This window comes from Fukomys damarensis, unplaced genomic scaffold, assembly GCF_012274545.1.
Source record: "Fukomys damarensis isolate Sample0158 unplaced genomic scaffold, DMR_v1.0_HiC HiC_scaffold_3, whole genome shotgun sequence".
NCBI classification, from domain to species: Eukaryota; Metazoa; Chordata; class Mammalia; order Rodentia; family Bathyergidae; genus Fukomys; species Fukomys damarensis.
The window spans coordinates 10,764,299-10,792,267 of NW_022900915.1; the positions used below are offsets into that span (position 1 = coordinate 10,764,299).

Genomic DNA, 27,969 nt, shown 5'->3' on the forward strand with positions numbered 1-27,969 from the left:
TTTCTCATCAACATAATGCTCTGGGGTACAGTAACAAATCAGCTATCCTCACCAAAAGGTGAACTCTCCCCTCTTTTCAATTATTTAGAGTATGTGCCCCACACACGCGCGCACACACACACACACACACACACACACAAAGCATATATTTAGGCACTGCTTGGGACTAATCTGATTATCTGTGAGAAAGGGGAAATATTCTGCATAATATATACCCACCTTTTAAAAACACCATCTACTTGAATTTTAGGTACATTTTGGGTCTCTGCAAGGGAGAAGCTGTTAAGGTGACAAGCTCAGTTCTTCCCTACCCTCTAGACAAGTGTTTTTTTTTTGCCTCTTCTTATGACAAGAAATGATATTAAGACACCTAAATTATACATGATTCCATAATTGTCATGATATGTCAGGCAGACATTATTGTTCATCTAGATATTGTTCATGTTTATTTCATGAATAATTTAAGAAAAACCCAAGAATTTTAGACACTACAGAATTGATAGAATTGGATGGAGTACTTAAACTGGTAGAATATGAAGATATGTTATCAAGACAGTTGGCTATGAGTCATCCAACATCTTATGCCATCCTGGCTCTGAATGAGTAAATGAGACACTTGGGAAACCAATATCAGGTATGCTCTGAATTAAAAACATTTTTCTATGACAATTTCTGATGTATGTGGAATGTTCGTTCACGTTATGGAAAGATTTTCCATATAACAATCATCTCTGTTAAATGTCCATATTTCCTGGTGATTGTGAATAATACAACTCAATAAAAACAAGTTTGCACTTCTTAGTAAGTGGTGCTGGATTGCTGATTTGCATGTTCCAACACAATGCTTATTCAGAAAGATGGGCCAGGGTAGCACACCAAAATACAGGAATATCACCAAGTAAAGGGCCTGGGCGATGGCCCAGCAGGGGGCAATGTCACTGAAAAGGCAAGTGAGGACTTCAGATATGAGCTCCACACAGAAGATCACATCCGCAGATGCTCCAAAAGGCAACAGCAGATTTGTGGGTCAGTGATTTGCACACAAACAACTACATGATAAGCTAGGAGATGGGTCGGGAAATTTTTCACTTAACCAAAATTAATTATGGTCCCTGTCAGAAGTCCTAGTTTTTAAAAATCAAAATAAATAAAAGTAATCTAAAAAAAAAAGACTTTTTTTCCAGAATGGAATCCCTAGGACAATACTTAGAGAATGGCTCTCAACAGTTTTGTTTGCTTGTTTCTGTCCTATTCATCAACAATCCTCCCAAGGCATTTTTTTTTCTATCATACACAGAAATTATTGTCCAATTGAGTTCAGGAAGGGAATATAAAACAGAAAGCCTCCTTTGAATTCATTGTTCAAGCCAAGAGCTTGAGAGTGAAAGGGGTCATTGTAAATAATACACCAGATAACAGATGTAGACTAGAACTGCCGCCGAGACAGGCTGGGATGATCGCTCACACTTCCTGAACAACCGAGCCCCAGCCCCAGCAAGAATAAACATCAACAGTGACTTTAGCCCTCTCTACGCATGAAGAAAAGCAGAATAGGCCACTGAAGTGTACCAAAGGATCAAGAGTTAAGTGAAATTGCTACAATATAAAATTTAACAAGTAGACAAGCATAATCTTTGGCATATCACTTCTGGAAATGAAATAATTATTTGAGAAATGTAAATAAGCATTCAGCTTTCACAGACTTCCTGACATAGATTAGATGCACATCAAATACGTGCCAGCTTAGACAAAGACACATGAAATAAGTAGTCCAAGCTTCCTTCTCCCAGGCAGAAAGCGACTACTACCTCTTGGGAACCATAGTGACTGATTTCTTTGTGGCAGACACTGCACCAAGCAATTTATAACTATTATATCAGTCATTCTTTCCAGTGACCCTGAGAAGGAGGTACCTGTTTGGCCCCTGAAGAAATCAAGACACAAGGGATGTTTAGGAACTTGCTGAAACTCTCAGAGCTGGTGAGTGGGTGAATCGAGTTTTGAATTAAAGCAAAATGGCTCTAGAATCTATGCCGGTAGATACACTACTACAAATCAGTTTTTCACTTTCAGGGTGGTGTCTAAATGTGGTTAAATCTGAAGATCAACTGAAATTTTCACCCTTTTCCTCATCTATGATTAGCAAGTTGGCAAGAAATAATGAGGAGGAAGAATTTGGGTGAAGGAGAATAGGATGACCTCATGGTACCGAAAAGATGAGACATAGGTCTGAGGCCTACGTTTAAAACACTGTTATTGGAACAGAAGGTAAACATTGAAAAGGCTTTCCTGATATGATCTATATGCCACTACTCAGAGGCATGCACATGATGAAGGAACAGGTTTCAGGCCCAGAGGCACCTGGACGAGGGGGCAGGCAAGGGCTAAACACCCACCTACTTCTTCTTGACCAGCTGTGTGTTGTCAGAAAGTTCTGTCCGAGGCACACAGAGAACTTTTCTTCCTGATTGCAAAATAAGCACTTTTCTTCTCAGCTGGCTTCTGTAGGCCACTTCTCTACAATTTTAAAGCTTCATAGAATTTATTTAAACCAGAGCAGGAGAGGATCCTGACTACTACCTAAGGCAAGAATAGCTGGTATTTTCATTTTCGTGGAAGTCACCTTCATGCTAAATCTCACCATTGCTCACATTCCTGAGATGCAGAAATCTGTTCACAAATGTCAGAAGCAGTAAAGGTAAGAGAGAAATAAGACATTGGAAGAAAGTGGAAAAAAAAATCTTTTTAGACAGTTACTTAAATAAATAATGACCCTGAGCTTTGAGATTAGAGGTCACACACAAAAGTGTTTCTTAGCCTTCAGCACAGGCCGGGTCTGACAGACCAGGTTTAAAACTCAGCTAGGAAAATAAAGAATGAGCCATGCGCGGGCCCTGGAGTTTCAGTCCCACTTGCAGATCCTCACTGTAAAAACTGAATGTGAAGAGTTTTGCAGATTTAGAATTACCATGTAGCAGCTTTCTGAACACAGGACATGGATCTTGGTGTCACTGTAACATTTATAACATTCAAACTGTAGCCTCTGTAGGACTTCCCTCATGTACTCACTTACCCAAATCCATGTGAAAGTAAATATTAGGAGGGGCTATTTGTAATTAATCATTTGTGAAAAATCCCTTTCCACACCATATCTAATCAGTGTTTCTTAAACCAAAGGCATTCGCTTATCACATTTATGATTACTGATATTATCTGTGTATCAATTTTATATCTAGGTACCACATAGACTACTTTTATCTACTTTATATCTTTCTTTAAGCTCAATGATTTCAACTAAAATTTTTAACAGAAAATTTGGTATCTCTTCTGTAAACATATAAGCAATTTGCCTTCATAAGAAGAAAAGCATAAAAGTAGATGCAAAAACAAAATAATATTACTAATTTGGTGGATACTATTACCCACCCAATGCTCTAATATTGAAGTCTGCTCTGCCTTTATGGGGGAAAAAAAAGAGGTGGTTATATAATATGAGATATTAGGGCAAACTATTGCCAGAACCATTTGCTTTTCTTAAAGAGAACTGCTAGTAGAAGAAAATTAGGTAAAGGATGACTTCCTCACTGTGCAAATTCAATGTTATTTAAGAGTGTATTTTTGTACTACAAAACTGCTATAAGCAGCAAAGTTCCCCGGTATAGTGCCTCTTACCCATAAAGATGGAGTTTATACATATAACTAATCAACCTTTTTCGTGTCTAATACTCCTTTGATGGAGATAGTTCGTTCTACATTCATGTCATGTAGTTAAAGGCAAACAAAGCATTAACTTACCATGTTCATCCAGTAAAATATTGTCAGGCTTCATATCCCTGGGGGAATTAAAGAAAAAGAGAGAGAGACTAAGTAATCCAGAATAAAACAAGCAAACACAGCTAAAGAATAAAGGCTACAATTCTCAAGAGTGCTTCCGAGAGTCTGCACAACCTACCCCGGCTTCTCTCACAGTCTTAGTTCTCGAAGGGAGTCTCTGAGACAGCTACCATTCAAATCCTCAAGTTGTGGGTCAGAAAACCGAGAGTTTACCCAGGGTCACAGAACTAGCAAAGGAAGATGTGGGCTCTAAACCTGAGTCTCTGTTCAAAGACTCAGACTCTTATTTGCTATAACATATTATATTTAAGCATGTAAATATGGGTCCATCTAAATTGCCATAAAGTAGCATTAATTAGTGTTTTCCTGTGTAATCCCAAAGTTACATAGATCCTATAAATTTTCAAGACTCTATAAAGTGGGAAAATATGGTCTATACTGTGGTTATGTTTAAAATTTGCAGAAATTTGGTATTCTTTTAAGATGATAGCTTAATGCCTCTAGTTGCTTCATAATTATTCCTGCAGTAAAAGGGACTAATATACCATGTTTTGGTGTATGGCACAATGGCCAGAGTTAATAATATCATATCCTGGAAATCTGCTAAGAGGATAGATTTCAGGCGCTGTCACCACAAAGGAAAAACAAGGCAACCACGTGTCTAGATGGATATGTTATGTTTTTTTGACAGCAGTATTCAGTTCATCATGTACATATCTATCAAAACATCTTATTATACATCCTAAATAACAGCATTTTCTAAAAAAAAATGAAAAAATAATAAAAGTAAAAATTTCTATATTCCCAGCACTTTGGGGGCTGAGGCCAAAGGATCAGAAGTTGAGAGTACTGTCTGGGTAACATAGTGAGACCCTGTGTGAAAATTTAAAAAACGAAACAAGGTACACATATAGGAGTCAGTGCCATGGCCTCTGGTTCAATCTCCAGTACATAAACAAATGAACAGTCCACAGAGGACAGCCAAACCACAGTCTTGCAATGAATGGAGTGGTGTGCTAGTAAATACCAAGAGTGACGGCCAACAGTTTTCAAAGTTCTCACGAAATGAATAACACTGTAAGCAACGCTCCTCACCAGAGAACAGCCCTGTGATGTTCTCAGTCCTCACCTCTCCACTCCCAGAGTTTCACTTCCTTTCCCTAATGCACCATTAAAGCCCTTCAGCCTAGACTCATAGAAGCCCTTAGGGAAGAAATTCTAAAAACTTGGTTTTGGGAACACATTTTCAGTCTGGTCAAGTGGCTTTTACACTGCCAGAATAAAAAGTAACCTTAACCCGAAGCACAGAAGGCCGTAAGTATCCTCTTTTTCTGGTAACACTAGCTTACAACTGCTTGGCTACAGAACTAAGTGCATGCTGCATCCAACATCCAGGTGGCATGGATTGCTGTGTAGCTTTTGAAAATCTTTTCATTAAGTTTGTTAGGTCATCAACGTTATTTCTGGATGCACAGACTACTCATCTGTATCTGTGGCAAATCTCTCTCTGGTGCCTGATACAATTGGCTAAAAAGATAGAATAGGGGGACTTTTAATTGCAAGTTTCTGTGGTAATCATAATATTGTAGGTTCCACCCCAAACCCTTACACAAATCCATCACTTCAAGAATTGTCAAGTCCAAATTCACTGACGAGGCAGAAAAGCCCTATCATCCTGTGCTCTGTGCTGCAGCACAGATGTGCGTGGGTCCTCCGAATGCTCCTGCGTTCCCCTCGCTCCTCACTTCCGTGGGTGCTGCTTCCCGGCCTAGGTCATCCTCTGTCACTATTGCAATCAGACCGTGCAGATTCACCCTTGACCTCATCGTTCAGATGCTACTTCCTGCAGGGAGATGTTGGTGACTTTCCAACGCTAGGTCAAGTGACCATGCTATGTGTTTTCACTACACGGTATATCTCATCCACCATGACAGATATCACAGGTGTGTTCATTTTTCCTCATCACACTTATGTTTTCAAATTCCTTGCTGTTGGGAATGCTACCTTGACTAATGTCACAGTACATCACTTAGATTCATAGCACTCAGTGGTCACTAAATGACACCCGGAGTAATTCTAGTGCACTCAAAAAGGCAGATCTTAACAGTGTAGGCCAGAATGCTACAATCAAACCTCTCTGTAGCTTCAATCTAGAGATTAACCAGGCATTAGGCCCTTTCCACCTCTTTTAGTTCTGCATCCACTGAGAATCAAAGGAAAGAGTCGAGTGTGGCACAATCGATAACAAGGTCTCTTGGCTTAAATTTACAAGGACGTGCTGAGAGAGATGAACTGAGGTCATTTCGATGTTGTGAGTTTACCTTAAGTCCCTGAACATTATTTTTCTTACTTTTTCAAGTTAAACAGCATTATACCTACTAAACTTCCCAGAAACTTTGGTGAAACTTAGTAATACAGAGTTCAGAGAGGTAACAGTTTATTGTGCTACTTCTTACTTCAAAACTGTTTTTCACTTATTCATCGAATGTTTATTTACCTTGGTAAGTCACTGTACTTGAAAATATAAAGATGAATGAGGTACGTCCCTTGGGGTTGGACAAGATGAGAAAGCTTCATAAGGAAACATTCCTTAAAGACATGAAGTGGTAAGGGGGCACGTGTGTTACAAATTCAAAGAAAAAATATGAGGAAAATCCAATAAAAATGTAAAATAGTAAGTGAATTTTGAAACATGCAAGAAATGACATAAGCTTAGATTTACAATTACACAGTTTCTCCGGAACATAATGAAGTAATTACAGAGAAGATTACAGTCACTACGGGGAAAACTGATGTATGGTAAAATTGTTTTTTCATATATGAGAAGGAGGAAATGAAAAAAATCCAGTAAGCTATATTGAAAGTAATGCTAGAATGAGTTAAGACTTTCTAGTTTGGAATTTCAGCTCCATTTCCTTTCTCTAGTATCAATTCAGGTTTTCCAAGTAAATCTAAATATGAAATAACTTATTCCAAAATGATTTAGTTTTCATTTAAGGCTGCTAGGTTTAATTTAGTGGTCAGAAAGCATCAGTGCATTTCAGAATTACCTGGGAAGGTTTGAACAATGAGGTTTCTCTGGCTTAGCCCCACTCTCTGTGGACAGAACCAGGCATCTGTCCAACACTAAACACTGCTCTAAGGCATTATGTTGTGCAGCCATGTTAAAAAATCAGGCATTCTTCCAAATCCAAAATGCCAATCTGATTTAAAAATATAAAGCTCTTAACAGCTTATCTATGAAGAGGAGTCGAAAAAGTGAAATGCTTACCCATTCACTGAGAGATTACTTTGTTAAATCATATACGAAAGTCTTTTATAGGCTATGTAGCAGGTGTGATTGAAATATATGATGCATGTTTACATTTTACAAAGATTACTGCACTAAAAGACATACTGCCGTGAATCCTCCCCGAAGCACACCCCTCACACGTGTTCCATTATTCTTGTCGCTTCTGAAGGGGTTCTAGAGTCCTCTTCTGCTAGTGTCTTTAGTTGTGCTGTCATGGCTGCCTCGACATCCTCCTAATCTGCTAAAAACATTTGCCTTTCATGGTTGTTTCGACACTGGGGAAGTCAGAAGTCACATGGTGCCAGATATGGTGAAGAGGGTGGAGGAGGACTCACCATAACGGTTTTATGAGGGAAGGGAGGGTGAGTACTTTGAGGGGGGTTAACAGCGATGGGTCTTTCCTGTAATAAAATTTTTAAATTTTAAACATTTACCATATGTTTTGAACACACCTTGTATCATTTGCGAGCAGCTAGTTATGAGCTCCTTCTCTCTTGCTTTTTTTTTTTAATCACCCTATGTGAATTCAGTTCGGCAGGGATGGGCCCTCAGTTTTTGGCTTACTTCCAGCACTTCCTTCATCTATCCCACCCAATTGATTCACTCTTCTCAATCCTTAATCGCCCCCTAGTTATTCGGAGAGCCTATCCTCTGACCAGTGTGACCTTCTACCCAACACAGTCTCCAAACTGTCTACTTTGCCACACTGAGACAACCAGTTATTGAAACCGTAGCATCTGACTTGTAAACCAAAGTCTCCTGTTCTCAATCCCTTCCACTGCGAGTTGTTAATATTCATTGTAAAAAAACCTTTCTCTCATCCCCATGGCTACATTTACTTGATCAAGTTCCTCTGTAAGTTAAAACTCAACTACCCAGATTTTCTTGCCTGAAGCCAAGCATCTGAACTTTGCTAGAAGAGACATGTTGCCGGGTGTGGTGGTGCACACCTGTAATCCCAGCACTCAGGACTGAGAGGCATACTACCCAGATTTTCTTGCCTGAAGCCAAGCATCTGAACTTTGCTAGAAGAGACATGTTGCCGGGTGTGGTGGTGCACACCTGTAATCCCAGCACTCAGGAGGCTGAGGCAGGAGGATTGCTGTGAGTTTGAGATCAGCCTGGACTACATGGTGAGTTCCAGGTCAGTCTCAACTACACAGTGAGACCTGTCTCAAAAAACCAAAACAAACAAACAAACAAACAAAAAAGACACGTTGGCCATTCTCACTCACGTGCACATTCACGTGCAGGCCATGCTGTGATGCTCACTTTCTCACTCGCCCAGGTAACCCCTCCACTTTTTGCCTTGCTCCTCCAGCTTCGGATATTCTCCTTCCGCTCTCTTTCCATTGATGACGGTGCCTCCTCACTTCACAGAAAGAACTGTGGTGTGTCCACTCACTTATCACCAATCTGCCAACCTATCCCTGCCCTCCCTCTTCAGTGAAGAGTCCCCGCCCCTACCTCAGGCCAGCTTTTCTGCTGGGGCTCAGGATGTCACAGATTTCCTTCAAGAAGTACCCCTGACTCCTCCTACACCCTCTTCTTCTCCTTCTCTTGCGTGAAAATATGTTATGTTTGGTCTCCGCCAACCCCCGCCAAGCCATTTTCACCTACGGCCCCTTACTGCTTTCCTTCACAATAAAGTTTCTGGACTGAGATTTTGACAGCTGAGGAATCACAAACAGCAACTCCAATTTTCTTCTCAGCCCTTTCTATCCAGGCTTCCAGTCCCTTCGCTCCTAAAGTTACTCTTGTCAGATATATGATTCCCTCCAGAACTTCAAGTCCGATTGTGCCACTGTTATTTGTCCTGTCCGAAGGCAGCTCATTCCTTCCCTCCCGGCAGTTTCTTTCCTGTGTTAGAAAAGTTCACATTCTTTATACAAGATCCCTCCTCAGCCTCCTCTGCAGGGGCCTTTGTAGTTCAGCCTCTATATGCTGGCATTCTGCAAGGGTCAGTCCTCATATAAACACGCTCACTGAAATTCATTTAATTCTATGATTTAACTACTACTTGTATATGAAATAATCACAATCACATATATGAAACTTATATTTTCCAATAGAGCCTGGATTGCAGATTAGCCATGTAAAACTGCCTTTCTATTGGTTTCATGTTTATCTAACAACCATCACAAGTATAATACAAATGAAACCTGTGATATCCTTTGGCAATCTCATCCCACAAAAATACCAAAGCTATCTTATTCCAGGACTCTTTACCTCAATATATAGCCCCATAATTTCCCCCCTTTTAAAAATAATAATCTTGTGATCATTCTCAATTTTCTTTTCCTCAACTCCTAATATCACTGCTTTCACTCCTGATAAATCTATCTTTTAAAATATAATTACTAAACATGGCATGGGGATCCATCAGAAAATTAAATATGGAATTATCATATGATCTGGCAATTTCGTTTCCACATCTGTACACAGAAGTGGAAAGTAGGAACTTGCACCAATATATGTATACACACGATCACAGCAGCATTATTCACAATAGCTAAAAGAAACTGTCCCGCAATGGGCGAGTAAAATGTGGTACTATGTGCAATGGAATATTACTTGGCTTTAAAAAGGAAAGGCATTTTAAAACCTGCTCTAACATGAATGAATCTTGAAGATAGGCTAAGTGAATAAGCCAGACACAAAGGGCCATTACTGTATCATTCCAGTTATGTGCAGTACTTGGAATAATCAAATTCACAGACATAGAGGACAGGATAACGGCTCCTACGGGCTGGAGGGAAGAAAAAATAATGACTCACTGTTTAACTGCTAAAGAGTTTCACTTTGAAACAATGGGAACATTCTGGACGACGTGGATAGTGGCTACAATTTCACGACAGTATTAATGGACACAATGAATCATCCCTTAAAAATAGTTAAAAGGTTTTTGTATATTTTAAAAATTAAAAAGCAAACTAGTAATAGAATTAACATTTCCACTGCTACAGTCATCTCTTGGTTGAAGTAGTGCAACTGTATCTTTTTCTTGCTTTTCCTCTTTTCTCCCAAAAGTCCTTTATTTATTGCACCCAGAGTGGACTTCCTCATCACACGTCTTCCCACTCCACGGAATAAGATTTACACATTTACCTTGGCCTCGTGTGACCCAGCTGAGCTCGAATCCAGTTCATGCCACCTTTTCTAGCCCCACACCATGCATGCTCCAGCCTCACCGCCTTTTTTCTACATTATCTCTTCACGCCCATGTTCCTGATGCCTGGACCTTTGCACGGCTGGCTTCTTGGCCTTCAGATCTCAGCTAAAACATCATCTGTTCCAGTGATTTTCTGACCACATAATCCTGAGTCACACCCTCATTTAATCCTAGGCTCATCTTATTTTTAGCATAATATTTATCACCACTGCTCTTTTCTTCTTTATTACTCCCCCACCTCTATTAGGATGCAAGTTCTGAGACAAGTTTTTTCAGTACTGTTCCATGCTATCGCTTCTGGGGCTCATAAAAGTGCCCAGAACCAAGCACATATTTAAGTAAATATTCATCATAAGCATGAATAAATGAATTTTAGCCTCTTGGTTTATCAACTCCTAGAACACTAAAGCCTGTAATACAAATTGGCAACCAAAAGAAACAAAACCAATACACAAACCAAACAAAAACAGATCCTCTATGCCAGATGCAAATATCTTCTGCCAGGCAACTAAAAATTTTCCGGTTTTTGGAGTAAAAGTGATAGAGAAGGAATTTCCGTACAGTATGAGATTATGAGTTCAGACAGAGGCCATGAATTCTGGGAACGGCAGAAGACATAATCTGTGGGAATTCTTCATGGCATCTTAGACAAAACCAAAAGTTGTATCTGCAAAATCAGCTGATTCCCACTGCCAAGCACTATCAATAGCAGCCTCGAAACACGATGCTGCTTGGGCAGGGCCCAAGGAAGAACTGATATAGCTGCCATTCCCACCTGGATGACTTTACAAGACATTAGTGGAGCTTAACAGGCTAATTAAAACCCCTCACTGCACCCGCCTTGGAATCAAATTGCAAACCCTGACGTCCAAGACAGGGTGTGTGAAAGCAGCAAACAAGGAAATCAGCAGACCCAACCCAGTCCAATTCTTTTGTCTCCTACAGCTTCTTGCCTGGTCCACAACTTAAGTTTAATTCCATGTCACACTGCCTTCTCTTAAACTAGGTCACCTCAAAGTTCTTGTGGGGAAATAACTATACATATATATTTCTACGATACATTAGGGTACCGTGCCAAGTCTGTTGTTCATACAAATGGGCCTATAGAGAAGAGTAAGGGCAGGAAGGAAATATAGCTTGGAACAGGAAGCAGAAGTGAAAAAGCTTCCTGAATTAGATTATGGAACAGGTCTATTGCACCTTATGTTTTTATTTATAATCCCACATCTGTCAGGTGTTTGCCACATATCTTGGGCAAGTGATGTAAACTCTGAGCTACTCCTTCTTCTTCATCGGCAAAAATGGGTGGAATATTTGTGTCCAGAGGCATAATGAGGACTAAAGGATACATTGTCTGTTAAGTGCCGCTACCCGACCCTCTCCTACCAACTGGCTGCTTTTGCTCAAATCCTGTATTTCTCACAGTTTATTCAAGGAAATGCAAGGACTCATAAGCTTTCCCAAGGAGACTAGGTGAAGGGACTGTGTGCTTCTAGGCACTGCTGTGAATATTTCCAACAATACACATTGGCACACATCTACATGTTCATTTTACATGCACTGTCTTTTCATGGAGAGCATTGCTTTGCTTTCTTAATCCCAATTCACAGATCCGGTTGTATTATATATTAATAAATAAGATAGGTCCTATTGGTTATCACGAGGTAGTAAGGGTAGGGACATCTTACCAACTATAAAAATGTCATTCGGTATAGCTTTATGGATTTAAGGTTTTTTTTTTTCCATTGAAGCGTTCCTGAAAATACCAGCACGCTCACCAATGCTTTCGTTCTCTCAGGTCACTTCTCAACAGCCTCTGAATTTCTTCTCAACTGTCTTAATAATTTAGCTAGTATATGTCCACTCAGCAAAACAAAAGCTAAGTAATTAGACTCCATCTCAGGGTCTCACTCTTCCCTGGGCCCCCACAATCTAAGCAACTTGTCAAGATATTCACCCAACTAAGACACATCCCAGGGAATGAGGAGCAGATACCGAAAAAACATCTGGTGAAAACAGATTAAACGTCTTCAGTAGAGACCAGCTGGGGAGTTAAAAGAAACATTAAATCAAGATAAGATAAAGAAATCCTGGGCCAGGATTTAGCTCAGAGGTTCCCCACCTGCCTTGCAAGCACAAGGACCTGAGTTCAATCTCCACTACCAAAAAGAAAGAAAAGAAAAGAAAAGAAAAACAAATCCTTCATAGTCCTAGATTTCTGAAATGGACACACGCTGTGTTAAAAATCTTAAAATGTGACAGAGCTGGGGTCACAGAGGCTGAAAAAGCACATGAAGACAACCCATGCATGTGAGGCAGGCAGAGGAGAGACCAGCCCGACCAACTCACCTTCTGAAGTCTTTGAACAATGACCTTCCATGATTCACCCATCTTGTTCTAAAGAATCCTCCCCCCAAAGCCAGTTCTTGTCATTAATTTATCACTTGGGTGAATCAGGAGAGGAAAGCCAATTATAAATACAGAAACAGTTGCCTTCCCCATAATCACACAGCCCGTAAATATCAGAAAGGGACCTAATTTTCATGCTCTTTCCACGGTTTCTCACTTGGTTGCTTTGACTCTTTTAATTGGTAGTGTCTGCGTCTATTAATCGGGAGGACTCTGCTCAAGTGGAAAGAGGACCAAGATTGATCAGCAATTCTGCCATAGACACAGGAAGGGACATTTGAGGAGAACCCACAAACAGTTCTGAAATCACCGTACCTCCTGGGAGTAATGAAAATGGTTTTACCTACCATTTACTGTCCATGCTTCAGCAGGGCCTTGATAGGCAACATCTATTTTCTTCCTCACAATGGCTCTCTAGCACCAAGGTTACACCCATTTTTGCAGATGAAAAAGAGGCAGATCAGATCATTTCAATTACTTCTCCAAGATTACACGACGAGAAACGGATAGAGCTAGGGTTACAATCAAAGATTGTGAGGTGTACTTTTAGTTTGTATTTCAAAAGTTTCTATCTTCCCCTGAGAGAGAGAAAACTGTCCTTATGTACTGTACTCAGAGGTCTGATGTGTGGTTCAAACTGGCCTTCAGAAAATGCAATGTTTTTCAGAGTTCCCTATTGCATATTGAAAATCATACGTATTTTGTGCTCTACAACATCTTGCCATGCTTTGAATTTTGTAGTTTGAGAGTATCTCTCTTAAATTTATATGTGGGGATTTGGTTTCCAGGCTGAAACTGCCAGGAGACACTATTTTCAAGATGCAGAGGCCAGTAAGAGGACAGAAGACAGCCTGTTCCTTCTTTCTGTGGTTTCTTTTCTCACCACATGATCTCTTATTATTTGCACCACTGGCACTGTGGTGCCATCTGCCATGATATTGCACAGCCAAGAGACCACTCACCATACCCAGTGCTGTGGTTGAACTTTCAGCCTCAAGTTTAAACTAAACCTTTTTTCTTTATAAAAGCATCCAGCATCAGGCATTTTTATTAGAGCAATGAAATACAGACTGATGCACACAATTTATGCCTTTCAATACAAAAATAAAAATTTCATTATTTCTCACTGTGGGAAGAGGAGTTATGCTCCTTCTGTGTTACAGACCCTCAGCAGGACAACAACACAGAGGCCCCAGCCTGAGACGTGTGTTTGCTTACCTCAGTCCCAGTAACTTAAGAGTTTAAAAAAAAAAACAAAACAAAACAGCTGAGCAGTCTTTAAAAGCAGAATGTTTATATGGAAAGGCTTTTGCCCTATGGCTTAATATTAACCAGTGTGCATTCATTACCATTATTTCCTGTGATGCAGAGTCACACAGATGGAAACTCAGGTCATGGTTAATGCATTTTATGACTTAGGAATCAAGGACACAAAGCATTAGAAAGCTATGTCAAATCACACTGCTGCAGAGTGCAGACTGAATGCATGTACTCCAGGTCTTTAGCTCAACCCTAAGAGGGTTCAAGTAAAGAAATGTACTAGTTAGAGGAAGGGAAAACATTTATGAATCAGGAGGAAGCAAAAGGAATGAGATCAATCGTGGTGTTTTGGTAATAGTAGGTAAACTTAGGAGAATGCTTTTTTAAAATTATGTAATGTAGAAGTAATTTTCTCCATTTCTACTGCAGACAGGAAGTATTCCCTCTAGCAGTTAAAAAAAGATAAAATTGTCATTTAAAAATGACACAAATTAACTCTCATAAGCACCAATAAACTTCTAAAAAGTATAGAGGAGAAACAGCATCAGAACCTTTCTAGAGCAAACAGAGTCTTCTAGACTTTGGAAGCCTCAGAGATGACAAGCCTTATATGTGTCAGGCACTGTGCCTGGCAAAACAGTCACAGAATGTAAGCAACTTGTCCACACCTTATGACACGTTGCTTTAATATTCTATAAAGCATACAAGCTTATAGTAACTATGCATCAGGTGCCAAAAATTATGCTAAATATTGTATATGTTTAAAAAAAACCTACCTGGGGATAAGTACTATTACCATCTTGATTTAATAGATAATGAAACTGAGCTCCAGAGAGATTGGGAAACTTTCTAAGTCACATAGCTGTGGAAAGTGGATTGGAACACAGGCTATATACATCCAGGACCCTGGTCCAAAGCTGGTTAAGGAGCCATAATTAAAACTTCAGGTAGTTAAGTGACACTGCCAAAGGGTCCAAAAGTCAGCCAAGGGAAGGGACCAGATGAGACATCCAAGGTCAGGAACAACACAGTAGGAAAAAACAGAAGCTGTGAGTAGGACAGTGAAAATAATTAAAGCCAGAAAGTCAGCTGCCTTGGCAGATGCAATAGTAAAAGGGTTTCAGGGAGGATGTGATAGTCTAAATTGCTTAAATGAACAAAATTGCTGCATGGGGATGATTACTTAGGGCTCATGGTTTTAGTGCATTGGTTACACATAGGTTTTGCCACAAGTGGCCAAAAAATCCGAGTCTGATGGTTAAGCAGAGAGTGTGAGAATGCACCTGCAGGGAGCGGCTTCGGTGCAGAGATAGGCCTTGTGGTTTTGGGTTGAACCTAACATTTGACAGCCACCCCATGGCAGTGATCAAGAGAAGAAAAAGCAACACTGCGCAGAATACAAAATTGACTGCATTTCCACCCTCCTGACTAATAGGAGTGACTGCTCCGGCTCACTCCCCTCCTCCTCTCTATAAAAATAATTGAGAGACAACAGCCCCATCTGTAATTAAGGAAATAATACTGTGGTATCTACCTTATAGAGTTATGGTGATTTAATTAAATGGTACCTGTAAGGCTCTGAGTATACTATCTGGCTTATGGTAATTGTTGAGCCAACTTTCAGAAAATACTGAACAAATAATTAGCAAGTATCTCACGTAGGAAGAGCTAGATAGTGAGAAAATGATGGTAAACTGATGGTGTTAAACGAAGACACATTTTCAATTCTGACTGAACCATTGTGACATAATAACGATGATAAGCTGCATTTACTACCAAGCTGAACCCCATTATATGAGTCATTCCTTCTCATCCTCTAGGGATCTTACTTTGGTGTCCGTAACAGACTTCTATGTGAGCCCAGCCAAGAACATTTGTTTACATATTTTCTGTGGCCTTTTTCAATCTACGACAGGAGAGTGGATGAATAGAGGCGGAGACTGTGTGGTTTTCAAAATCTGAGACATTTGCTTTCTAGTGTGTCACAAAAAAGTATGCCTATCCCTAATCGTCAAGGTAAGGAGGGAGGGCTTGTCATCTCGGTGGCTCTTTCTTGCCTTGGGGTCCAGAATAGCTACTGGAGGCCAATCTCCACCATCCTCATCCTCACTTACTTACCACCCATGGGAATGCTGGAATCATCTTCAAACTGAGAGCAAATAAAAGCCAAATGAAGCCCCTCCATGCTGGCTCTGCACTGTCATTGAATCACAAATAAGAAAGGAGGTTGAAGTCCCTAGGGCGTTTGCTTGAACACAATAAGATCACATGGCCTGGGCACACCTCTCGTGGTTTCTCAGGGCCACTCTGCCCCTTTCTGACCTCCTCTAACCACAACACCGTCCATTCTGCTCCAGGACATAGACCTTCAGGTCACCGCTGTCTGTCCTTCCAGTCTCAGATAAAACGCCAGGGCTTTGCCTAAGTCTGCTTCGAGAACAACGCTTCTAACCTCCACTTCCAAACCTGTACTTTATTTTTTTTTTTTAGATTCTTGTTTGTTCCATAAAGCACAAAGCACAGTCTGTATGTAACAAACATGGCTCCTGATGTCTTTGGTTCCATGCTTTTGTTTTTCAAAGCTCTATGCAGAACTATGCTCTTGGAACACACGTAAGTGATCAAATCTATACGTAATATGACTAAACCTGAAAGAGTGAAGCTCATGGCTTATATTCCAGTGTATGCCAGGCAATTACATTTTAATCTGGAGCAAGTCACAGGTTGCATATTAACTTCAAACATTTTCAATAAAAGTTCAGCCCAAGCTAGTTACATGTTAACCTGTAAACAAGTAGTTATTTACCTTTGAGTTTTCCCAAGTGGGTGACCTTGTGAGAGAAGCACAGTTTCAAAGCCCTTTAGAAACTGCCTGATGCACAACACTAAGAAGGCAGATTCTCCTATTTTCACAATGTGTAATTCATGCTCATTCATTATTCCGTAGCTTGGGAGCAGGTGCTGAATGGAGCACATTAACTTAATACCCTCATTACTGCATTGCCGTTTTGTTTTTGAGGCTCAAGTCCCCCTTCTGATAAGGGAGTTAGAAAAAGAATATTTACAAAGGCTTGTACTCTAGTGAAGAAAAGATTTAATAAAACAAAAAGAAGAGGCATTTTTCTTAACCACTGCACAGAAGATGGCCCCTGAAACCAAAAATCTATTATACTACTGGAATAAAAATAAATGTCATCCATACACCAAAAGGAAGAAGCTGGTGTCAAATTTAATTTTCTCATATCAAATATGTTACTTTGAAAAGATTTAATTTTCATGACAGATATGTATAAGTAAAAGGAAAACAAATAACCTTGGACCAGAGAAACCATATAGATAGCTACAGATGTTTGAAATATGTTACAGACCTGAAATCCAGAAACTGACATAGACGGTCTCTGAGAGACCTGAAATAGGGAACCTAGGTTACCGTCTACCTTAGCTTGACTTGACTTACTGAATATTCTAGTTGTTCGCTTTAATTTTGCAAACAACTTTAACAAATTTTATTATCACATCTCCTATGTCATAATATATTGAAGGCAACACGTCAGAGTGAAGACAGAAGTTGCTCTCAGTAGCAGCTACTAGAGAAACGTAGATTGAAATTGTAGCTGCAAAGAAAACTAATGAAACATACTGTATTGCTTTGCTCAGATGACTGTAGCAGGGTGTCCCCAAAAGACACTAACACAAAACACATTCCAATGAAAACTATGTACCTAAAATAAAGGTTGCTGCAATTTGGTAGACAACACTAAATAGCTCATCTTGAAAGTGCATGTTAGGTTCTCCTTGGAGCAGAAGTGACGAAGCCAATGTTTAGAGCATTTGAACTTGCCATCCGCACTCCGCGTATACTAACTGTACCTCGGCCTGTTGCTTAACCTTGTATTAAGGCTAACTAGGCAGTGTGTACAGCATGCCTATTAAACAGTGCCTCATCCTTGATACATGTGCAATAAATGACTCCCCTTGCTAAGTCATTTGGAAAATGACATGCACTGTCTAGTATAAATTAAAAGGTTAAAAGACACTGGTGAGCTGAAAGAAGTAATATCTTCGGAAATTAGAAAAATATCTCATCAGATGAGTTACTCTCAAAGGCCCCAGAAAGCTGGGTGTTGCTGTGTTGGCAAATTCATTCATTACGAGCTCACCTGGCAGTGAGAAATCACAGACTAACATGATTAGGTGCAGAAAGATCTTGCTTTTCCTACAAATTATCATCTCAAGAAAATAAAGTGTGACTGCTAAGATATTACAGTGTGTGCGAGTGAGACACAAAGGTGAAATCCTCGCCCAGACCTCTGTAATAATGAAAGATCTTGGTCTAACACATGTTAGTTTGGTTTGCAACTGAATTGCAAACAAGGCCTTGACTGGCAAACGTGCTAATAGCTACTTATCACACCTTGGATTCGAATGCTCTTTAGACAGCTCATTCCAATCCTACAGCCTTCTTGGAAGTGAGCAGGTCTGCAGAGCACCAAGAAAGGACCAGGTCACACTTTAAAGAACAGGGCTGAGAAGAAACCATCCTAGCGTATTAGGTATTAAAAAAAAAATCCATTTCTGATCACTTGGACAAGTCTCCCTTCGTTCTTGAAGGGAAGATTAGGGCTATATTTGAGGTCACAGAGGAAAGTGGTATTGAAGCGAGGTGATGTATGCTTTTTCCCTTATCATGTCTGGATTTTAAGGCATGAAAAAGAAAAGAATTACTGATGTCTTCCCCTGAGAAAAAGAAATGTGGCATAGTAAAACTTCTTTAGAGGAAAGGTGGGAAACAGATTTTGTGGTGACCTTCATGATGTCCATCTTTCGCCATTTGTGCTCCTGAATAATTTATAGCCCATTAGTAAGGACTGGTCTATTGCTTGCTTCTAACCCATGTGATACATGCGATAAATATACCGAGGGAGTCATTATCATGTTACACGTCTTTATTCAAGAACATACACTCCATCGTTCTATGCAACTCACTCTAGAGGCTGGCTCTTCTCATTGAATTTGATAAAACGCTGGCACAACTCCTACAGCTACAAGGCGACAAACCCTACAACACCCTGCCTGGCCTTGCCGGCTCCAGCTCGAGAAGAGAGCCCAGCTCTGTCTGCACCTTGACAGCAAACAGTGGCTCTGCAGAAAAACCTGCTAATCTGTGTCCAGACTCCTAACCCAAAGAAACTGGGACTAATAAATGAGGGATAAGTCACTACATTTGTGATAATTTATTACTCAGGATACAAAACTAATAGCATGGAGAAAAGACCTCATAGAGCCCACACTCAGTGAACACAGTATAAGAATGCATGGGAAACATCTTAAAAATTGTTTCCAACAACATCACCCACAGCAAAAATCAATGTCTCTAATTACCCACAGGTTAGATTTCCACACCAATCTCAGTCATCTGTTCTGTCACTGAATCATCCAGCAACCATCTCATTTAGATTCTGTGCTAAATGCTGGACTTAAAGCACACATGAAATGTAGCTTCCACCCATGAAGATTTACATTTAGGAAAGGAAGAGAGCTTGTCATAAAGAATATGTGGTCCAGAGGCCACAGTTAGAAGTGTAACCATAACCACTGCGAAGATGTAACTGCGTGTGTGTGTGTGTGTGTGTGTGTGTGTGTGCAGCTCAGGATAGATATATTATAGCTTATATTTTTTATATCATATTCCAGAAATTTAAAAATGTTCCTCCTATTAGGATGAAGTATTTGATTACTTTTCAGGCCGTGATATCACCAAATCTTCATGACACTGTCCATCTTGCTTACTAATGGAACCTTAGCTCTGAGAATAGTATGTGGCAAATAGATGCTCAATAAATAGCTTTTGCATGAGTATCAAGGGTAGAAGTATGGTTCCTCTTTTCTTCATGATCAAGATACTGATTTCTAGCAGGAAAACAGGAATTTCTTGGCTATTATAGTCCCAAAGGCATTGTGTGATGATTCATTCCTATCTAAACTTTACAGACGTTCTAAAGTGAATCTGGGTGTAGTCACTGGTTTTTCTGATTAAAGCTAGGTTAGACAAAGGTGATAAAAATACAGTCTTGTGTTTTTCTTGACAGTCAAAAAATTTCATTCCATCTTTAACCTTTCTGCTATCAATGGGAGATAAAAAAGTTTGCAATTCTCTGCTGTGCTGCAATTATTTGTATGAGCTATCGAATTAGATTTTTATTTCATTCCTATAGTAATTTAGAAAACAGCAAGTTATAACTTCATTAGAATGTGGAAAAAATTAGAAAAGGAAATTAGAAAGAGGAAAATTAGAAAGAGGAAACTGAAAGAGGAAAAAATAATCAGCCACGCATTCAGATGGTGTTCTGATCCGAGATGACTTACCATTAACCATCCTATATAATTCACCTTATTAACTTAAATTCATAACTGAGTCTTCTTTAACATGTGATAAGGGGATAAATACAAATTCATTTTGGAACAGTAATAATTAGTTTCCATCATATTAATTGGAGAGACTGTGGCAATATAATCATATAGTTCTATCCTCATAGGAATGAATTTTAAATAAAAATAAATAATCACTTTGTATTTTAAATCCTTCATTTGCTGATTTAAGGTAAGCAAAGGGGAATATTAAACTAGGAACTGGTCATAATTTGAAAACCAATTTCAAGTTCTGCTCACAAAAAAAATATTTGAGTTCTTGACTAACAAGAAAATTGTCTCATTGTATAATTCAAAAATTAATGTTTATGATGTAAGTCTATTTTTAACAGCTGTAGAAAAGATTCTGAAGTCAATAGAAATGAGATGACTATTGTATACATCAGGAAACTACAATTCAAGTCTGTACATCTTAAAAATCTACAAATAAAATTGTACTTGGAATTAAGTCTCACTTGCAATTTATAGTACATGCAGCACTTGGGATATTAAAAAATAAGGTAGGCACTGGTGGTAGAAAGCCAGTATGAGACAAAATTTAAAACAGATCATTCCATGTTACCACAGGAGTACAAATGAGTACTTTTATTCAGTTAGCTCCCCTTACAAAGACTAGATTCTCCTTCCTGCTTCGGAAAAAAAAAAAAAAAAATGTCTTTTTTAAGCCCTCTGAGCTCTCACGAAACTGTCATTACCTACAATCATCTTCACCTCTGAAGTACTTCAATATGCACCACACAGTTTAGCTTTTAGTTTGAGGCTATTCTGTCACCTGTGGGTCCCTCATGTACCGTTTCTGCCTGTGTGGCCAGGCCGCAGGACCGTGGGTGGCACCTCTTTACGACAGTAGGGTGCATGGTGGTCAAGAGGGCGACGTCACCTACTTATTAGCCTGCGACCTTGGGAAAGCTGCTTGATTTTTCTGAACCAGAGTTTTGTTGACTATAAAATGGGGACAACGATACTGTCAACCTCCTGTAGTAGAAGACGGAATGAAATATTTCACAAGTGCCTAGAGTAGTACCTGGTACCCAGGGAGTCCTCAGTACACAGCACCCTACTGCTCTTCTCACTCCACATATATCTGCTGACTGCTTATGGGAAACTCTGAATCTTCTATCAGGTCCACGGGCAAAATATAATTCTTAATCTGAATTTAGAGGTTCCATATTTTATATCAGCAGTTTTTACAGATGATCTATCTCTCCTCATCTGGGGAATCTTCTGTGATTCATTTGTTCTCTTTCTTTCATTTACAAGTCTAATATCTTGGAACTCAGGATCTGATTTACAATCTAATCTTCTAAATAACTGAAAGATGTTTTGTTATCTTAGAGTCAGTCTTATGGAGCATTAATTTTGTTGATCCTTTTAAAGAAAGTTGTTTTTTTCCTTGAATAGTTTTCATTATATACCATAAGACACGCTGGAAAATAGCTTAAAACTCAAGATAAATAAACATTTGTAGTAATAAATGAAGACAGAGATTTTTGTAAAGTCAATTATAGCACTCAAGTCTACAGCTTTTAATATTGCTCTTTCAGTTTTAACCCCAACCCAAAAGCCTCAATCTAAGAATGTCACTATTATTATGGTTTGAATTTCTTAGACAAAGAGATTCTGCTTATTTCAAATGCACATTTTTACAAGCCATTTGGCACCACTTTAAATTGGTATCACATTAAATTGATGCCTGGCCTTTTTTTATTAGAATACGTTGTGGTGCTCAATGATTTGTATTCATTATGGGGAGAAGGTACATCTACATAATGTCATCTTAATTCTATTTATTCTTCTCCCATCCCTTTGCCCTGCTCCTTCCAGGAACCTCTCCTACCTTTCAAAGATCTATCTCCCTCTTTCAAATTGTCTGTCTTTTCTTTTGCTCTTTAAATCATTTACACTTTGAGTTTATCATATTAGAGAAGTTACCTCATGATGTCCGGTATTTTGAGGGTAGACGATCCCAATTATTGTTGGGGACCAGCCATTATATCCATAGATTGGAGGGGGCCAATCTTGCAGTCCCAAGATTGGTGTTAACTTGCCACAGAAAGAAAGAAGTCTGTGCAAGGTTATAGACCTCCAGGCTACGTGGGAAAGCCATAATCACAGCTCTTCTGAGACAAGAAAGCATCTACTGAGGGCAATTTAAAATGCAGGCATCCAGGTGTGGGGAAGGCCCCTCCCTTTGAAATTTGAAATTTACTCCCTATCTTACTACCCTAATCTTACTGCAATCGCTGTTCCTGGAAGAGTATACTACCCCTCACCTGCACTTCTTGCTGAATAATAAAAGCTGGCTCACCCTGGAATTCACGGTAGCCTGTCCACTATAGACAGCTTCCTCCCAGTCCCCCACTGCACATTGAATATTGTTTCTGTCTCTTTTATTCCCCATCATCCTCCCTCAGGTAATCGGGGATCTAAAGAACTCATAATAAATGATAAGAGCTCTAAGGGGGTTCAAAATGTCTATTTGGACTACTGTAATGAAAAACCTTAACGATGTTGATATATGTTCTGAATCACCTAGAATACTGCATGAATTTTAACTGTTTCCACCATTATTAGCAGCAGTATCCTCTTTAGCATTCAGGAGTACCCTGGTTTGACAGGTAAATCATATGATTACTGAACACAAATGTTTTAGTGGGTAGGAATCTTTGACTTTTGTTTTTATTATCTGGAAACCTAGGCTTCTAGTCAATCAGCCATTCATGCAGCTCAGGCCAGCTGTTCCTGCCTTTATATTTTGCTATGTAGTAGTCATGCAATGGCAAATAAATAAACATGGCTCTAACTCTTGGAGAATGCAACTTATTGGAGGAGATGAATTAAATAAGTACGTCACAGAATGTTGAAATGCCTAGGTGAGGCTCAAGATGCTGAGATAGCCTATAAAATATAAGCCATGGGAGGTAAGGCAGTGCTTATAGAAAGTAGGAGTATACCTGAGCCATTTTTGTATGACAGCAGGATGTCATTTCAATTTAACATTGTGTTATATTCAGTGTTTGAAGGTATTCTTAGGCCATGCTCGCTTATCAAAGTTCACTTTTTTGGATGTCAGCAACCAAAACAGGCTTGGATTGGTAATTTTGGGGAGAATGAAGAAATATAACATTTGGACAGTGTCTCCTTGGACTACAGACATAAGGCGTTTCTTTTTCTCAGAAAGAACTGTGAAACACCTAAAAGCCGTAGAAGAGAAGAGAGAGTGCTTGAAAACAGGATTTCTAGGTGTTGACACAACACCAGGTGTGTAAATTCACCTTAGCAATCTTGTATGATTAACTGTCTTGCTTTCTATTTAACTGTGGCCTGAAGAGCACATTTCCAATACAAATAAACCCTTCCAAAGATGGAAAATCAAATAACTCCTTAAATTTACAGGGCCAGGGCCAAAAAAAAAAAAAAAAAAAAAAAAACAAAAAAGGAAAAAAAAAAAAAAAAAAAAAAAAAAGCGAAAAAGGATAAGAAAAGAAAAAAAATGGTACCTGCATAATCTATACATTGTGATGCTACATTTTCCCCACAGGCTCCAGACAAATCCAGATAAATTACAGATAAATGTCAACTGCTTGTGGACTAATATTTCATCTAGCCAATTTTTTATCAAATGAGACAAAATTGTACATTAAAACTCAGTAAAGTCTTCCAAAGATTAGAAATGACAGTGGTGGATTTACCTGTTGATTTTTAACAAGCTTTCATTAATGTATATATTTATTTCACATGTGTAATTCATGTGAGTTGATACAATACAGCTCCGACTTTGGTGCAGAGAGATCTGTATTTTAATCCCTGCCATACCATTTATTAGCTGTTTGTCATTGGCAAATCTTTGAGCCACACTTTCTTCACCCGTATAAAGGGAACACTAACTGACCTATGGAGCCATTTTTGAGGATTAAGAACTTAAGACAGTGTAAAGTAAGGCACGGCACATAAGTCTCAGTAAACTGTAGCTGCTTTATGGTGATTAGGTTCACAATGCTTATAAATAAACCTGTGTCATAATTTAAGGTCTGCAAACCATTTTTTTCCCACAATTAATATTGGTAAAATAGCTTCTCTGTCATTTATCACGGGTTATTGTAGGAATCAAATGACATGCTATGTATGAAATTATCAAGAGTCATAATTTCTTCTTTATCGCCCATGTGGGTGTATAGCTTCTTACATTATCCGTGTGTGTTCTTACCACAAATGCTGTAAGCGCAGGAGACACACTGTGTTTTGTCCTGCTTCATCAAGGGTTTATGTAATATAGTTGACAACATAAAAGGAAGATGTTAGAAACTCACGGTTTCTCTCCAAGGAATTTTCTTTGTTCTCCTCCTATTCCTGTCCCTTCCTGTTCGTCCAAATTTCTACTTAATTTGTCCACTTAGTGGTTCCATTCCTATGCCACCTTTTCTCCTCTTTGTCTAGGCTGTTATAAAAAGTACCAGTCGTCACTGATTCTGACGAGATCGGGCAAGTTCAGGGTGGTGTGGCCGAACACAGTCATTGATTCTGTTACTGGGAACTTGGGCACATTAAACTCTGTTTAGGTCAACGTTCTATAGCTTTCTATTTCCCGGGGCAAAGTACTGGACACCCATAAATTAGAGCAGAAGTTTGCTTTGGTTCACTGTTTCAGAGATTTCAGTCCATGTTCAGGGGGCTCCAAGGCAGAAATATCATGGTAGTAGGACGTGACAGGAAAACTACTAACCACATGACAGCCAGGAGGGAGACAGCAGAAGAAAAGCCTCGAGAAGAAGGGGCCGGGACCAGACACATTCCCAAGGTCACGACACACTCATCCAGCTGGGCCCATCAGCCCATTCAGCACTGGTTTAACTCCCGGAGGACATCAGTGCCTTCACAATCTCATCGCCTTCCAGCAGCCTCTAATCCAGTCAGCTTCACAAGCAAGATTAGCTAGGAAGATGTTAAGAAGGCTCAGATTTTCTCCCCAAAGAATTTATCTGTGCTGTCTTTTTTTTTTTAATCTGCAAAATGGGGACAATCGCCCTACGTTACAACAGTGATGCAAGGAGGACGTGAGCATTAAATGTCATGCTCGGAAAGGATGTGTTGAATGAGGCAGGTTATGGACTCTCTCCTGCCCATTCAGGTCCAGGCTCTGACCTGTGAATAATGCGCTGGCTCTGCAGGTAGTCCAGGGCCATGGCCAGCTCACAGATGAAGAGCTTCACCGTGTCCTCCTGGAAGTGGACGTTCTGCTGCAGGTGATAACGCAGGTCTCCACCGAGCAGGAGGTCCACCACCATGAACATGTCTTCTTCATCTTGGAAGGAATACCTGGAGTCACATTAGAAAAAGAAATACGACATGCTTGTAATCCCAGCACTCTGGAAGGCAGAGAAAAGACACTCAAAGTTAGAACCCAGCCGAGGCAATAGAGTGAGAAAAAGAGCTAAGGATGTAGCTTAGTGCAAGGCCCTGGGCTCAATCCTCAGTGCCACAAAAAAGAAAATGAATGAAAGAAAAAAAAAAAGATTTACACATGCAAGGGTCCCAGAAGCAAATATGACCTCACAGACCAGGTCAAGGTGTTCTTGAGCTAAGAGTTTAGTCTCTGTGAGCAGATGGTCTATCGCTAGCTCTCTGACCTGGATCCTCAGTTCCTGTCTAAATGGCTCTAAGAAGAATATCTGCACCGGATCATCACAAAGAATCAATAGGATGAGTGTAACACTTCTTGTCAGGGTTGGTGTATAGTGAGTACTCATCTCTCCTAACACCTTGTCATAAAGCTGAGGAAATACAAAACGCCTCATTTATACCTTTATTGTTTACATTTGAACCACACTGTTGCAGGAAGTCCATAAAATATGAACTCTGAATCCTCCTTGTACCACACTCAGGTCCCTTTTTCCATACTAATAAGTTTAGTGTCAACCAGTATTTCAACAAATTATGTTCCATATTAATAAGAAGACAAAGATATAAAAGGGGCAATAAAGACGCGAGAACAGTATGAGGAAATAATACACGCCGTGTTGGGGACGGGGAAGCAAGGACAGCAACTCACCATAGAGGAAACCTGAGCTAAAGTTTGAAGGACAACAGTTAAAACAGTAACTACAAACTAAAGCTAACATCTCCTGGCGCTTCTGTCCAGTGGTTTTGGTGCAGCAGGCTCTGAAGTGCTCTGTTGGCTCCCAGAATGCATCACACAGGAGGAATTCAGGCACAGAACGGCTTGGGCGACTTGCACAAGGTCAAGATCCTAACGTGTGATAGAGACAGAGTGTTCTCCAGGAGGAAAAAAATGACGTCTGAAAGCCAAAAATAACATGGATTCGCGCGCAGACACTGAAGAGGACCTGCCGTGAATGGGCACGGAAACTGCGTTTCCCAGAAGCACAGGTATGGGGAGCCTGAGTGTGAGGGGAGGCAGAGGCTGAGGCCCACAGGTGGAGCCCACTCATGAGGCCCTGGATGTCACTGAAGGGTTTCAAGCAGGACACGTGAGCAGACGTGAACTTGGCAGAACGAGCAAGGGCTGAGGGTGTGGCAGAGGAAAGGAGTGCAGAGGGCAGGACCGAGCTCTGCGGTGGGCAAACAGCCTCCCGTAAAAAGAAATTCCCCGCAGTGATGTATTTTGTTTTGCTCAAAGCCCAGACATGATTTCTAGTCATAATAGAGTTCTCATTATCAACACGGTTTTTACATGCTTCTTTTTACATAAGGTCTCTGAGATCACTTTTATTTGAATTAAATAAGTACCAGAGGGCAGTACAAGGAATGCATACCAATTCCCAGTGACAAGTTCTGGGTTTAGAAAACAGGTGTAGAATATTAATGATAAGACAACCTTCCTCAGCATGTTTTCTTTTTTATATTCATCACTGTGCTAAAGAAGGAGGGGAATTAAATTTACAAAGTGAGAAATTCAATGAAGCATTAATCTGAAGCAGTGATATTCTAATGAAGACTGAGAGTCTCCAAATGTTCAACAGACAAAATTCTGTTTACCAATGAAGACTAATTCTGACTGACGTCAGAAATGCAAGTCTTGAGGAATTCAGACAGACACACAGGAAGTACTTTGTAAACCTGTGAGATATGTTTGCTTGTTATTCACTTTTAGGAAATCACATTCTTTACCTGCATGTAATGACTGCCTGGCTCTCTCTGCTACCAGTTTAGGTGGCACCAGGATAATTTCTGGGTCTATGCAGTTTGATTCACAATCCTCCTAACTTTGCCAATACAAGGTATGTTCGCTAAAGTTCATCAAGGTATTTCAGTAAGGAGCTACGGACAGGTTAATAGCTAATCACGCCTGGAACCTGTTGCACCTTAGGCTGCTGTGAGCTGTTATAAGAGAAAGCATGTTTATAGGATGTGACCAAGATCTTTTTGGGCTGGGTGGCAGATGTGGTATGGCTGGTGAACTGAATAAGGGCTCAATAGCAAAAGAGAAGAAGAAGGAAGAGGAGGAGGAGGAGGAAAAGGAGGAAGAGGAAGAGGAAGAAGAGGAAGAGGAAGAGGATGAAGAGGAGGAGGAAGAAGAGGAAGAGGAAGAAGAGGAGGAAGGAGGAGGGAGGAG

At 39.9% G+C, this 27,969-nt stretch overlaps 1 protein-coding gene across 4 annotated transcripts in view; it reads right to left on the reverse strand.

Annotated features, from left to right (window-relative positions):
• The window catches only part of Stk32a (serine/threonine kinase 32A), a 116,982-nt gene that overhangs the window by 31,973 nt on the left and 57,040 nt on the right, over window positions 1-27,969 (reverse strand). For all 4 annotated transcript variants that reach the window (XM_010627073.3, XM_019207864.2, XM_010627071.3 and 1 more), the window contains 2 exons: window positions 25,539-25,712; window positions 3,796-3,833 (listed from right to left, as the gene is read on the reverse strand). In XM_010627073.3, coding sequence (XP_010625375.1) covers window positions 3,796-3,833; window positions 25,539-25,712 — 212 coding nt within the window. The remainder of the gene's footprint in view (window positions 1-3,795; window positions 3,834-25,538; window positions 25,713-27,969) is intronic.